This window comes from Paramisgurnus dabryanus, chromosome 13, assembly GCF_030506205.2.
Source record: "Paramisgurnus dabryanus chromosome 13, PD_genome_1.1, whole genome shotgun sequence".
Lineage (NCBI taxonomy): Eukaryota > Metazoa > Chordata > Actinopteri > Cypriniformes > Cobitidae > Paramisgurnus > Paramisgurnus dabryanus.
The window spans coordinates 29821058-29836865 of NC_133349.1; the positions used below are offsets into that span (position 1 = coordinate 29821058).

At 38.4% G+C, this 15808-nt stretch overlaps 1 protein-coding gene across 2 annotated transcripts in view; it reads left to right on the forward strand.

Annotated features, from left to right (window-relative positions):
• The window catches only part of adamts16 (ADAM metallopeptidase with thrombospondin type 1 motif, 16), an 86577-nt gene that overhangs the window by 19895 nt on the left and 50874 nt on the right, over window positions 1–15808 (forward strand). For both annotated transcript variants that reach the window (XM_065246330.2, XM_065246331.2), the window contains 4 exons: window positions 1393–1552; window positions 4822–4927; window positions 5003–5140; window positions 11509–11662. In XM_065246330.2, the coding sequence (XP_065102402.2) occupies window positions 1393–1552; window positions 4822–4927; window positions 5003–5140; window positions 11509–11662 (558 nt within the window). The remainder of the gene's footprint in view (window positions 1–1392; window positions 1553–4821; window positions 4928–5002; window positions 5141–11508; window positions 11663–15808) is intronic.

The window sequence follows — 15808 nt, forward strand, 5'->3', positions numbered from 1 at the left end:
TGCTCTGCTCCACTACACTCTTCTTTGGTCTACTCTACTTTACACTACTATACTTTGCTCCACTCTTCTTCTGTTTTCTCTGCTCTGCTCTACTCTGCTCTGCTCTACTCTACTCTACTCTACCCTAATCTAATTCACTCTACTAATCTCCACTTTGCTCTGCTCCACTCCACTCTTCTTCGGTCTACTCTACTCTACTTTTTCTATACTCTTCTATGAGATGAGATTTATTTATTTATCCTTTCGGAAACTTGTTCTGCACCATAAAGCATGCCTGATACATCTATACATAATAACAATTAGACAAATAACAGAACAAACACAAAACAAAATATACAAAAAAGTTCCCCTCGCCCCAACAACCCCTCACTCATGTACAAAACATCAGGACAAGAGAACCCCACTACATAACTAGGACAAAGTGCAATTGTGCATACCATGATAGTCCCACAAGGGAGAAAGTACATAGTGCTATTGTAAAGTGCTGTCCTCCAGATACTCCTCCTTATTCATCAATACAATGCTAGTTGGTATAAAAGACTTACTAGCTCGATTTCTATACTCTGCTCTACTCCGCTCTTCTTTGTTCTACTGTATTCTACTTTTACTATACTCTACTATGCTCTGCTCCACTACACTCTTCTTCGGTCTACTCTTTTTTACACTACTATACTTTGCTCCACTCTTCTTCTGTCTTCTCTGCTCTGCTCTGCTCTACTCTACTCTACTCTACTCTACTCTACTCTACTCTACTCTACTCTACTCTACTGTACTCTACTCTACCTTACTCTACTATTCTTTGCTCCACTCCACTCTTTTTCGGTCTACTCTGCTGTGCTCTGCTCTTTTTTGGTCTACTCTACTCTACTCTACTAACCCCCACTCTACTCTGCTCCGCTCTATTCTTTTTCGGTCTACTCTACTCTACCATACTTTGCTCCACTCCACTCTTCTTCGGTCTACTCTACTCTACTAATCTCCACTCTACTCTGCTATGCCCCGCTCCACTCCACTCTTCGTCTGTCTACTCTACTCTACTTTTTCTATACTCTACTATACTCTGCTCTGCTCTTTTATTCTTTGCTCTACTCTTCTCTGATCTGCTCTTCTTCTGTCTACTCTACTTTACTCTATTATACTCTGCTCCGCTCCACTCAATTCTTCTTTATTTACTCTACTCTGCTCTATCCATTCTATTACGTTTCTCCCTTCTACTTTACTCTACTCTACTCTGTTCTTTAATTCTCTGCTCTACACTACTCTACTTTACTCTGCTCTGTTCTGTTTTCTCCACTTCGCTTCACTCTTCTTCTGTTTAAAATACTCTACTCTAAACTGCTGTGCTCTACTTTCTTTTGATCTACTCTACTCTACTCTGCTGTACTCTCTTAGGATGGACTAGTGATTAACCACCATGCTGACCACACTCTAAACAGTTTCTGTCAGTGGCAGTCTGGTTTGGCAGGGCGAGAAGGTCGGCGTCATGATCATGCCATACTTCTAACTGGTCTGGATATCTGCTCCTGGAAGAATGAACCATGTGACACTCTAGGTAAAGAACCATCTGCCAATCTGAGATCAGACATAGAGTTTTGTGCAAAGTTGTAGATATAATCCAGTTGTAGTATAGTCTGTGAAAGGTTCAGACCCTGCAAGAGGTCATCATTCACTATTGTGCCCTTGAGCAAGACATTTAACCCCCAGTTGCTCCCTGGGTATGTGCACCATAAATGTTAAAGGAACACGCCCACATTTTGGGAATTTAGGTTATTCACCGTATCCCCCAGAGTTAGATAAGTCCATAAATACCTTTCTCATCTCCGTGCATTCAGTAACTCTGTCTGATGCAGCCCCCCCTAGCTTAGCTTAGCACAAAGACTGGAAGTGAATGGCTCCAGCTAGCAAACTGCTCCCAATAAGTAACAAAATAACGCGAACATTTCCGGAGTGATTTGCCCAAGAAGCCCTCTGGTGAGTAGCGGAGAGTTCGGTCAAAGTTGTGCAAATCACTCCACCCAAGTAGCAGTGCTTCGCCTTCTAAGAATATAGTTCCCAGTATGTATACTGTTAAAAGATCGCTGTGTCTCATATCACCTTGTTATTTGTACACGGTGTGACTATACAAATCATAACACATAAATAGGAATGTGTTTGCCTTATTTTGTCACTTATTGGGAGCAGTTTGCTAGCTGGAGCGATTCACTTGCAGTCTTTGTGCTAAGCTAAGCTAGCGGTGGGTGTGTCACACAGAGTTACAGCACGCACGAAGATGAGAAAGGTATGTATGGACTTATCTTACTCTGGGGGATACGTTGAATAAGCTTAATTCCCAAAATGTGGGCGTGTTCCTTTAAGTAAATAACAAAGCAGTAAATTAGTAGGAAGGTTGAATTTAATTTAAGCTAATGTTAAGCTTAAACGTATACTTAGGATTACAGGTTAAGAAATCATACATTTATTTGTGACTACTTAAAGCGTAACTAAACCCCTGTTCAAGGCTGACTCCACCCACTGTCAATATTTGAAAAATGCAAGAAAAGTGGGCAGATCCCAACGGAGATAGAGGGGACGAACTAAGCTCGTACCAAGTGTGTGGTGAGAACGTAACAAGGGCGTGGTGAGCTTGAACCTGCTTACGTCACGAGTTATTTTTTGGACCCAACATCCAATAGGAAAATTCAACTGCAGTAGCCACCGTTCAACCTGAAGAGGGCAGCACTCAGACGTTTTTATACCATATATTATAGTATTGGAACACTTTATATCCAAATGTCAAAAAACTTACTAAAATCAATGAACAGCACTAATAAAGCATCATTCTTACAGATCATTAACTTAAAAAAGTTGGTTAAGGGTTTAGTTACTCTTTAAGAGTAATATCTAAATATTGTTTGGCAAGAACTGTGCCTTATGTTTAACACAAAACTGCCTCACTTCATCAGAATTGCTAAATTATTAGAGGTTTATAAAACTTCTCCTAACAACCTCTGTGAGATTTGTAGTTGAGGTCTCCACCCTGTGCCACATGAAAGAATCTCTCCGTTTACCCCATCAGCAAACCTAACCTCGCCCCTCAAATACAAGGCCACAGTTCAAAGGGTGTCTGGGAACACAGCATTTGAGTAGAGTCAATGATTAACACTTGTGGCTAACACACCTCATATTCAGAGGTGAAGAGGTCAGAGGCAAGGGAGATTTCTCATCTTTCAGAGGTCACGGTGGAAGATTAAAGAGCTCTGCTTTACCTTTGTTAGCACAATATACTCTTCAGATACAGTACCACCAATCTAAGAAAACCATCACATACTCACAGAATTAACCTCATACAGTGGATAATTACAGCAAGTTATATAGATTTAAGAAAACAAATATTGAAAGATGTGATCTGTGTTTGTAGTGGGCAAATTTTGTTATCCAGTCTGCTTTCACTCAAAAAAATTTTTTTTGCCCATTGTTGGGTCAAATATGAATAACATGGGGGAGGTGGGATTTATGACCTATACTGGGACCAGTCACTGGGGGGCGATCAAGACGTTTTGGCTTCACTTTTCATGGCTTGCGCGGCACGTGTATTCTAAAAAGTAAGTATACTTTTTAAGCAAGCATCATGCTGTAGTATTATTCATTTTATAGTAGTATTTCACATGAGTTCACATGTAAGGAATAATATACTGTCATTGACACGTTAAACCCCACTGGACTTATATAACTGTCATAATTCTAAAATAAAGGGTGGAGTTGGGGTCAAAGAAAAATGTCAGATGAAGTGTTGCAGGCTTGAAGTGAGCAGCAGTTTATTTATGCATAATCTAACTTTTGGATTAGTCATTAAATTCAGTCTCTATTAAATATATAAATCAAGTGTTAAGGGTTCTTAAAAATATATTGTTTTTTTTTTACTTGCGCATTGTTTTCCAGTTAAAATGTTCAGTATGGCTCAAATAAATCACCATGTGTATTTCTTGCAATACATAAAAATTTTTTTATCATACATTACTAAGCTTAGTGTATCAAAGAACAGAACATATGCTAACTGGTTAAATGAAGGAAAATAAATCAAACTCCTGTGGTCCTTTTGGGGCTTGACTTTGGTCCAACACACACTAGATTCAGTCTCCATAGGTTTTGTATTAAAGAATTAGAAAGTCAACTTGGTCATAAACAATACAGTTTGCTTAGATCTCTCAGGCCCATACAGTAACACATTTTGAACTGTTCAAAGAATTTTGGGAGTAGCTTTTTCTTTTTTAATCCAAATCTTTTCAGATTTCTGCAGCTGATTTAAAACAACTGGACTCAATCTCTTGATCTTAAAAGCCTTAAAATCCATTTAAGTCTTGATCTTACATCATTTTGCATCCTTGCTATTCCACATAGTAAAACCCTATTGGACCACTCTTGTGCTTACTGCACTGATCTATTTAAATGACTGGATTGCGCATGACGTCACAATTGTAAAGTCACCGCGCCGCCATGTTGGTATGCCCAAACATTCAATTAAATGAATAGGACGTTTTCAGATTTTAATGATAAAACACTACTTTACCTGTGTCTGCTTTTATATCTGAAGTCTCCCTGTACATTATTACAATGCAAATGTCCTAAGCATCACTCTAAAAACAAATGGTGCTTTATAGCACCAAAAGTGGTTCTTTGCTCGTAATCATAGAAGAACCATTTTTAGTGCCATATAGCACCGGTGAAGCACCAGTGAAGCACCTCCTGCAGTTCCTGCAGGCTCAGGTATTTATGAATAGACAGATGGCAGAATTGTTAAAAATGAAAGATAATGAGATAATAAATAAATGTTTGATATTTTAGGTTTTGCTCCAATCAGTGGAATGTGCAGCAAGTATCGTAGCTGCACCATCAACGAGGACACAGGTCTTGGTCTGGCCTTCACCATTGCTCATGAATCTGGACACAAGTAATGGATGAATTTATCATTAACTCTCATATCATGTTGCCTTTATTGCATAAATGAAAGCTTTTGATTTTACAGCTTTGGTATGATCCATGATGGGGAAGGCAATGTGTGTAAAAAGTCGGTTGGAAACATCATGTCTCCCACCCTGGCTGGACACAATGGTTTATTTTCCTGGTCATCCTGTAGCCGACAATATCTAAACATGTTTCTAAGGTGAGTAAAGACTTAACACTGCAATTCATGGTGGTAAAATCTTCCTCTGTTTTGTACATAACATGTTGTTTTGTTTTTTTGTCCAATGTTGTGGCTAATATGAAAGTTATACTGGAGCTTCGTAACTTTAGAAAGATTATCCCTGAATCACATGCTCTACACATTGGCAGCCCAAAGCGACATTAGAAAAACAGCGTGATGGTATTACCAACCATGCCCTTTACTTAGCATGACCTGTCTACTGTATTAGTCATCCACGCAAGCTCACCCAGCATGAGAGTCTAGACATCCACCTCATCTTTTAAAAGTAGTATTTGTAGTGCTGTTTTGGTTCTGATATGTAAAACCAACCAGCTCCATCAGGGTTTAAATTTAAGTTTCTGTCTGAGAGCCACGTCTGTGCTCGTGAAACTGGATCAGTTTGATTTGTTGCCCTTAAATTAACCATCATGTCAAATGTGCTTGCTTATCATGATGACCTCATCCTCTTTACTGTCTGTCTGAGTGAGATTTCTGGCAGGAAGATGAATCAGTAGATGTAGGCTACATTGGAAGAAGGGATTCCCTGTTTGCTCTACCCCCTCTTTAGGCGTAGCTTCATGTGAAAGTTTGAAACTTTAAACTGTAAACGGTATACTATATATTTAATTCATACATAAAGTGGGATTTTCTGCATCTATTTAAAAAAAAATATTAAATATGTTTCCCAATATAACCCTAGCTTCAGTGAATCTTGTCCATTTCCACCACTATTTGCAATGATTGGCAAGACATTGAAACTGTGCCATGCTGGGTCACTGTAAAGTTGCCAAGTAGTACATGTTCTTACTGTAATGCCAGTGATGACAGAGTGACATGATTTTATTTATTCCAATAAAAGCTTGGCTACATTCGGTGACATGAGTTGAGAAGTTGAAAAGCGTTGGAGTGACAACCAATAGGAGTCGGTGGAGTCACATCTTCCATCACATTTTGAGTAATTTTTGGATTTTATACTGTATGATCTGTCATGGCTCAAGTAAGGTGGTGATATTTAAAATTGCGTTTGGAAAAACCAATGGATCCTAACAGGCCACTGTTTGCAACATATGCCTGCAAGGGCCATGCATTGATACTTATTTATATTTGATGTAACTCTGCAATAGTGTAGTTGATATAAAACATTAAAGTCACAATATGGAAGATTTTTGTAATAAAATATCCACTTTCACAGTGTGATATATTTATACAGTTGTGAACCTACATTATCCCAAAAGTTCCCAAGGATTTTTAAAACTGTTTTAAATAATATCTCATCCCTTGTCTCCCTTGTAATTGACGCTCTTTTAGTGACATAATATCTGCGCTTTCCTCATTTTCTGGTTAAGCAAGTACAGTATGGCAACACTAGTGGACAAACGTGGATGTGGTGGTTAGGGATCGTCCGATTATCAATCTGGCCGATTATCGACGTCGATATTAAGCATTTTGCCGATCATCAACATCGGCCATTTTAAAAGCCAATTTGCCGATAAAGTAATATAATTTTGAAATTTGCTATTTTGGCTCTGGTGTCAGATCTTCAGTGCCTCGGTCTTCAGTCAGTGTGCTCTAACACACGCACACACAGCCGCCTCGTCTCAAGCTGCTCGCAACAAGTAACAGATCAAGTTATTTTCATATACACACGGGTATGCTTAAATGCCTGCCTTAGCGACATATATACTTAAGGAATAGGCTATAAAACCAACGAATTGTTCCTATAATATGGTATTAATGTTATAGTTTTATACAGAGGAGTTTGCTTTTAAATCGCTCTTGCTGAACCTTGACGTCACCTGGCTGTCGGTTCTTATAGCACCGCATGAAGTCAAACAAACCTGAAGGCTGCATCGGTCAGTGGGTGGAGCTAATGACTCAGTTTTGCAGAGTGCATTCTGGTTAATTGAGTCCATTAAAGACCATTACGAAAATTCAGCTTCAACACACTATCAATCTAATAATCTAAATCGTGCAAATTTATTTATTTTTTCTCATGTAAAATGCAAAATGGACATAAATTACTCGTGATAGCAGGCTAAAATGTCTAGGGTTCAATTACGCTTTTAGTAAAAAAAAAAAGTCTATGTATACTATACAGTTTTGCCAATATGGTGACTTTGTTGCCATATTGTCACTCTTTTGGTGACTATTTTACAACAAAGCACCTAGCGACAAATCTAGCGATTTTTTGGATGAGCCGTAGCTTGAGATCTGCATTTTGTGTGCTGCATTTCATGGGCATTGAAAGTTGTAAGATACAGGCAATACACAGCAACAAACTATAAGAGGGGAAGAATAGAGGGGTGAATGCAGCTTAAGTCCTAAAACATAAAGCCTAGGAACCAATCATATTTGCGGTTCGAAGAAAATTCATGACAAATTTACACAAACTTATAATCTGAATTAAACAAACAAAACACATCAAATGATCAAATGTGGTGCTGTTGGTGAGCAGCCTTGTTTTTCTTAGATTAAATTGCACAGAATTGATGATACATTTATAAAATGTATCATCCCCCCAAACCGAACTATAATCAAACAAGACTGGGTTTTTACCAAAACAAATAGCAAAAAGTTAATCTTATGCAGAGGGCTTTAAGTAGCTGTGCATCTATTTAGGGTTGCAGCTGAACTGCAGGACTTGGCCTTGCAGAAGTGTTTGACATTAATGTCACCAGGAACCCTACAGAGGTTTGACTGTCAGCCAGCGCTGTCTAGGCATCTGAAGGCAGGAACAGTCTTCTTTTACCCCCACAACTTCCTCCCAAAAAAGCAGTGTACAATAGACATGCTGCAGATTATAGCAACATACTTTTTGTCCACCTCCTTTCCATCTGTTATCCATTCCTCACCATGCGCCCATCAACACACAGACTGTAGATCACGAGACCTTCTAGTAGCTAAAGACTGATGTGCTTTCAGACCTTCTGTCCTTCCTTTTCATATCCCACCCTTTTATCACTTACCCCACTTTCCCCAAAACCCAAACTTGAAAGGGAATCTGGTTGGGTCAGGCCCAACAAGATCTGTGTTATAGCTGTCGGTCGCCTTAATCTGGGAGGGAAACTTAAAGAGGTGACACTGGGAAAGCTGAGTAGCAATGATGACTGAATAAGATTCATCTGTGGCTGTGACATGTTTGACTCTGCAGGCCAGATGCTGCATTGATCTATCTCAAGCTAATATAAAGCAGAGCCTTCATGCACACGAGAAGAATTTCATAAATCAAACAAGGTTTCCCTTCACAGCATACGCAGACTGACTGAGGGATGCTGGGATTGCTTGAACTTTACATAGAAGTGTTTAAGAACACATATAGATAAAAAAAACTAACAGTGTTTGGGAATCTAACAAGCTTGTTAAGATAAAACCAGTCATAATTTAAAATAGTAAAACTTATGTCATGGAGCTACATTTAAGTGCATTTAATGGACACCATAGTGTTTTGCATAGTTAAGCGCATAACTGCAGCCATGCAGTCATCTTTGTTCTTAGGTTATCATGACTGTTTAATTGATTAATTTTTATTTATATTAATATTTTAAGTATTTGTATTTATTTATCATTATAAAACAAAACATTCTAGAAATTACCACCAAATTAGTTATTATGAAAATCATGATTTTTTTTAAGAAACACTTATTTTAGGATAGTTCTTGCTTTTTATTTTTTCTGGTATTTATGCATTTGTGTCACTATGTATATGTGATCCTGGACCACAAAACTAGTCATAAAGGTTAATGTTTTGAAAGTGAAATTTATAAAAAAAATCAGAATATTGCGAAATTCGCCTTTAAAGTTGCCCAAATTAAGTCCTTAGCAACTGCATCCACTCACAAAAAAACAGTTTTGCTATATTTACCATAGAATATTTACAGAATATATTTAAGGAACAAGATCTTAACATAATATCCTCATGAATTTTGGCATAAAAGAAAAATAAATAATTTTGACCCATACAATGGGTCTCATTCATTAATAATCATGTATGTTTTTTCGCATTTATACGCACACTTGAACTTCTCACGAAAACTTTGTGCCTAATTCCCAACACATGAGTTTGTTCTTATACTTGTTCTTACGTTTTAGCAATTTGTCATAAAAGCAAAAGAGCTTGAAAAGAAATCCATGATCATATTTATTATCGGTTAAGTTCAGTTTTGCTTTGCATTTTTTATTTAAGAGGGTTTGCTGTCGCTGGAGGAAGCGCTGTCCACCGATCGGAGTAACCTTAAATAAGTATTGGATGCGTTAAAGGAACACGCCCACAGAGTATCCCCCAGAGTAAGATTAAGTCCATACATACCTTTCTCATCTCCGTGCATGCTGTAACTCTGTGTGACACACCCACCGCTAGCTTAGCTTAGCACAAAGACTGCAAGTGAATGGCTCCAGCTAGCAAACTGCTCCCAATAAGTGATAAAATAACGCAAACATTTTCCTATTTATGTGTTGTGATTTGTATAGTCACACCGTGTACAAATAACAAGGTGATATGAGACACAGCGATCTTTTAACAGTATACATACTGGGAACTATATTCTCAAAAGGCGAACATGGGCGGAGTGATTTGCACAACTTTGACCGAACTTCTTGGGTGCTGTGAGCAAATCACCCCCGGAAATGTTCGCTTTATTTTGTTACTTATTGGGAGCAGTTTGCTAGCTGGAGCCATTCACTTCCAGTCTTTGTGCTAAGCTAAGCTAGCGGGGGCTGCGTCAGACAGAGTTACAGAACGCACGGATATGAGAAAGTTATGTATGGAACTTATCTAACTCTGGGGGATACGGTGAATAAGCTAAATTCCCAAAATATGACATTTAATTAATATGACAGAGACGCGCATCTGTATCTAAAATAAAACAGTCAGGAGATCAAGTGATTGACATTTGGATTTCTCATAACATTTACATGAGGTTTACATTAGGCATTAAGCAGACGCTTTCATATAGAGATTTAAAAAGTGAGAAAGGAAAGCATAACATGCATCTTCCTTATATGTGTAGAAAATGTATAATATTATTTATATCATAAAAATATAGAACATGTATAATAATATAAAATACAGACAATAATATAATATAAAATATGTACATTTAATATAATGTAAATTTTATATATCAACATTATTATAAACATTATAATTATAGCCTAGTATTTGATTATAGCATACATGATTATTGCGTCCAAGTTATTTTAGGTTTTCTTCAAGTTTTTGCATACATTTACAAGAAATGTTGATACGAATTTATGTGTATGCATGCTTAGTGAATGAGACCCAATGTATTGTTAGCTAATGTTACAAATAAACTTGTGCGGCTTAAAGGGATGATCCAGCCAAATATCAAAATTACCCCATGATTTACTCACCCTCAAGCAATCCGAGATACATGTCCATCATCTTTTAGACAAACACATTTGGAGTTATTTTAGTAAATGCCTTGCTCTTCCAAGTTTTACAACAATAGAAAACAGGGATCAGGGAACAACTTCTGGCTTTAAACCCCCCAAAAGTGCATTCATCATTCACAGTCGTAATCCACATGGATCCAAAGGTTTAATAAAGATCTTCTGCAGGAAAAAAATTATCCATATTTTAAACTTTATAAACTATACTGTCTAGCTTCCGGTAACGACGCCATCGTGCGCAAAGAGTTTTAGCATAGTTGGTTGCCATGGATACGTTGCGCCGTTACTGGAAGCTAGTTATTATAGTATTCAAGTTTAAATGATGGGTATTTTTCTTACAAAATCACATTGATATTCCATGATCCCTGTTTTCTACCATTATAAAGCTTGGAAGAGCAAGGACATTTACTTAAATAACTCAAAATGTATGCATATTGCATGTTACTTATTGTGCATGCGCTCAGATTCGGACAACTATGTTGAATAAAAAATAAATAAAACACAACAAAAATACTGATTAATACTGAGAATAATCTTTCCATATTCAACAATGCGTGAATGCTATTACAAACATACCACACACACAAGCATACCTACAGTACACACACATATACATTTAGTATATGTGTACTTGCCTGACGCACAGATACCGTACCAGCCCAAATCTCTGTTCTTTACCTCTGATTGTGTATGTAAAAACGTTCTCATGATTCTTGATACTGTATCGTTTCAAACAAAAAGCCTAATTTCTGGCTCATATAACATCAGCAGCATTAAATAACACACGTCATGATAAAGTCAAAGTAAGTGTTGAAAAGAAAGATCTGTAACTGTAGCCAAGGGAAGCATGCTTGTTATGTTGTCATGGTTTCCTCTTCTACTGTACTAAAGTAAAGCTGTTTTACAGCACGTATGAGTCAGTCATGTTTCTGTCACAGTACCGCCCAGGCCACCTGTCTGTCGGATGAACCCAGCGCCATACAGGAGTACAAATACCCTGAGAAACTTCCTGGAGAGCTGTATGACGCAGACACGCAGTGCAAATGGCAGTTTGGAGAGAAGGCCAAATTGTGCACCCTGGACTTCAAGAAGGTAAGACTTGCTTTTAAAATCACTGCAGCATTGGGTCAAAAAAGGGATGAGCCCAGCCAATGGGTTAAATTAACCCACATTTTATACTTGACCCAATAATATGTTGGATTGGCCAAACAACCCAGGATGGTTCAAATGACAACCCAATGGATTGGGTTCGTCCCTTTTTCCTACCCAAAGATATTCAATATTAACAAGATGCATCACTCTATTGATATGAATGGGGGACATTGAAACGGTCAGAATGGTCGCTGTAGTCCTGCCTCCCAGTCAAAAGAGCCAATCGGCAACCATTAAAGAATTGAAGAGGTACTTCTACATAACATAAATAATACATTGCTGCATGTGCATCAATGCATTTTTTATACAATGTCCACTAGAGATGTTTTGCCCCTTTTGACGCAGGATTTTGTACATTTATGAAGCAGACACATACAAAAAAAAAAAACGTGCTTGTCTTTATTAAGTAGATTTATGCGTTTGAAAATCATTTCAACAGATCCCTATGAATTTGTAAGTAGGTACTTTCCAAGAGGATAGCATTAGATTTGTATGAAAGTCCTTGCTGGTCCAAGATTTAGTAGCTAGAGTATAGGATTTAGTCAATTTGTGCTGTTAGGCCAATGTAGTCATACTGTTCATCATCATGCTGGTTACAAGCCTTCCTGATCCTTCTACCAGGAATATGACACTAATATTTTAAAACAAGTCTTAAAAGGGTCTTTTCAGCTGATAAGAATCCATTTGTGTGGTTTTTATCGTGGTATTTAAGGTCCTGAAACAGAAATGCAGTCCAGGTTCAGTGGGAGTGTGGGATGAAGTATGACAGTGATTGAGAATAATACTTTACCTGAAAACAGCTTGCTAGAATGAACCACAAATGAAACCTTTAGGTCATCCATCACGCAGCACCAGGGCACATATACATTACATTTCCCAAGAGCAAACCTACTGATCTTAGATCAGCTTTCCCAAGTATAATCATGTAGTATTTTACAATATGACCCAAATGGTACATGTGCATTGCCAAGATGTCTGTTATATGAACTTCCTGTCAGAATACAAACAGATATATCAATCATTTCAATCACAACAGACCCAAATTACTTTCTTAATACACTTTCTTGGTTTTATTGTGTGTGGTTCACTGGTGCACTTTATCCCAAAGGGCAGAAATAGTTTGTGCCCGCAATCTATTATAAAAATGTTATAATTTTACAAAAGCCCTTTTCACACACAGATTATGGAAAATAGATCAAAATGCTGCTTAGAAACCATCCTACATTTGATCTTACGATCATTTATCAAAAATGCATACGTGTGATTCATAAACCGAACATATGCACAGAAAACGTGCGTACACTGTAAAAAAATTTCGTAGAAATTGCAGCTGGGTTGCCGGTAACTTACCGTAGATTTACATTTATGTTTTTTACTTGCAACATTTTGTTCAAAGTTAAATGAACATTACACATTTACAAGTATTCATCTTTACGGAGTAAAACTAAAAAAAACACATCAAGCAAAACATTATGGGAAACGAAATCTGGAGCAAAAAACTGAAAAAGGTTCCCATAATGCTTTGCATGAGGCTGTTATTGTATAGTTTTATTCTGTAAAGATAAAGACTTGTTAATATTTCACATTTATTTAACTTTGAACAAACTCTTGCCAGTAAATAACATAAATTAAAATCTACGGTAAATTACCGGCAACCCAGCTGCAATAACATTGTAAATTCTACGGAATTTTTTTACAGTGTACCACTTTCTTTCAGATGTGAAATTAAATCGCAAATGTACCTTTAAACGATGCCTAATTAATGTCATAGACATAAAAAAGAGCGCTTGCAGCAATCAGACAAGCAAAAGTGCGTACGTCTGCTCAGACCCTGACGTGGAAAAGTGCTTAGCGCCACGTCAGGGTCTAAGCAGACGTACGCACTGAGAGCAAGTCTGTATGCTTTCATTTAAACGCAAGCAGGAGAAATTACGGGTTTAATTTGACACAAACTAATAATAAGGTCAGAGTCCGCTGCTTATGTTGTTAGTAAACATGCTGCACAGTGTTTAGTTAGTATGTGTAAATGTAAAAGCTTCCTCTGATATTTCAAAGCAATTGATGAAAAAAGCTTGCGCAAATTTCAACCGCTTGCTAAAGAAACAAATGAAAGAGGCGGAGAGCAGCGGCTTCAGTTTTATCAATGAAAGCCTAAAGATCGCGCTGAACACTGTGGGTTCGAGCAAAAGTCATGTCCAATGGAAAAACATTGTGCTCACATTACATTAGATCAATAGGTGGAGAGTAGGCGGTCGAATGCATTTGACACAAACCCATTCTAAACCACAAAAACAATCTGGTCAGATGCCTTTTTGACTACCTCTAAATGTGGACGAGCTCAATACTTTTTACACCCTGTTTACTAGGGGACCAATGGTTTTCGGTAAAGAATCAAACCGTCACATTATTCCTCCGACAGTGTGGCAAACCTTCTGCACATATTTACGTGAGAGTACCTGTCCAATCAACTCATAGTATGCAAATCTGTTGCCAACCTCACAGTTCCTCCTCACGTGTGTGTGTTGGGGACCATTTAGCGAGGCAAGCGAAAGAGAAAAGCTGCGAAAAGAGAGTCAATCGGTTTGTATGTGTGTCAATATGTGTGTATTTCCACTAACTGCGTTCCGAATCTGTCAGAGCTCCGGCCATCCGCAGCCCTCCGGAACAAATACGCAGAGCTTCTATTTTTGACGGATGCCGAAAAACTCTGCAGAGCGGAGCCATGACTATATCGCATGATCATACCTGAATTCGCGAGGTCTCGTGTCATGATCTGGGCTGGTCCACCAAAACGTCATAATTTAACGTCATAATGGGCGGAGACAGAACTAGATGTCGCGCGATCATCACAAATTTGCGAGACCTCATGGGTCCTTGTCCCTTTAGCACGCAGTCGCTCTGGAGCAAATTCGGAACTGGTGGGTATTGGCAGAGTGCGGAGCCGTTACGCAGCGAAGCCGATCTGCAGCCGCTCCGCAGTTGGTGGAAATCCAGCGTAAGAGGCACCACCAGCTTTATTTAAGTGTACTGCAGCAGCGATGCCCAAGAAAGCATTGACAAAACTGTATAATTCGCAATGCACAAGTGCCATATGGAGAAGACAATAATCTAATATGGCGAGTCGCTTGCGTTGTCATCACCGGGTGTTGTTGTCAGCGCGCAATTCCTGTCAGACCGAAACAGCACACATTGCCTACTGTGTTTAAATGTTAACAAACTGATCTTCTTGCGAAAAAACTTGTCCCTGTAAACATACACACCCCAAATTGTACCGAAACCGTGACCCTTAAACCATGACACACACACACCAAACCGTGATTCATTTGAACTGTTGCACCCCTACCGTTTACACCTTCAGCGTCGTTCACTTGAGATCCGATCTACTAAAACGCATCTTAATACCAGGTGTAAACAGCCTTTTAAGCCCTATTCGCACAGGATTCGTATTACCTGGTGACCTCGATTTGTATTATGTGCAGAGGTTGTCTGTGATCTTAATCTGGGAATCTGGGATGTCTGTAATTTGTAAAGTAAAAATTCCCCAAGCAATTCCTACCAAATGACCTACCATATTTCGCTGAACACCGAGGTCCTCTGATAATATTAGTCATGTGCGAATTGGCATCCCTGTAAAGTGACCATGAATTGGCGGGGTCGTGTATAATTTTTCAAAGCTTGTGTTACCTGTGTGCATTTATTATTTAGTTTTTCTCTGTTTCTGCACCTCTCGCACTGTAGCTGAGGAGCACACATACGTACAGAGACACATATCACTCCTCTTTTCATGGCTTTTACTTTTGAAAGTTGAGGAATTTATTATATATTTCTGATTTTAAACGTCCATCAGTCTGTCGTCCTTGTCTATGTTTTTATGATTAAAAATGTGTAAACTTTAGCAGTTTAGGCGGAGCTGTCAGCCCCAACATTGCAGAACCGTTTCTAAATAGAATCCATTGGTGCTTGACGCTGCACTTTACAACACGGCTGATTACAACAAAAACTTTGATTAACATGATAAAGGTACCTTTTACATCGCGTGCGGTGTTGCGTGTATAGGACAAGGTGATATGCAAAGCCTCACCATCA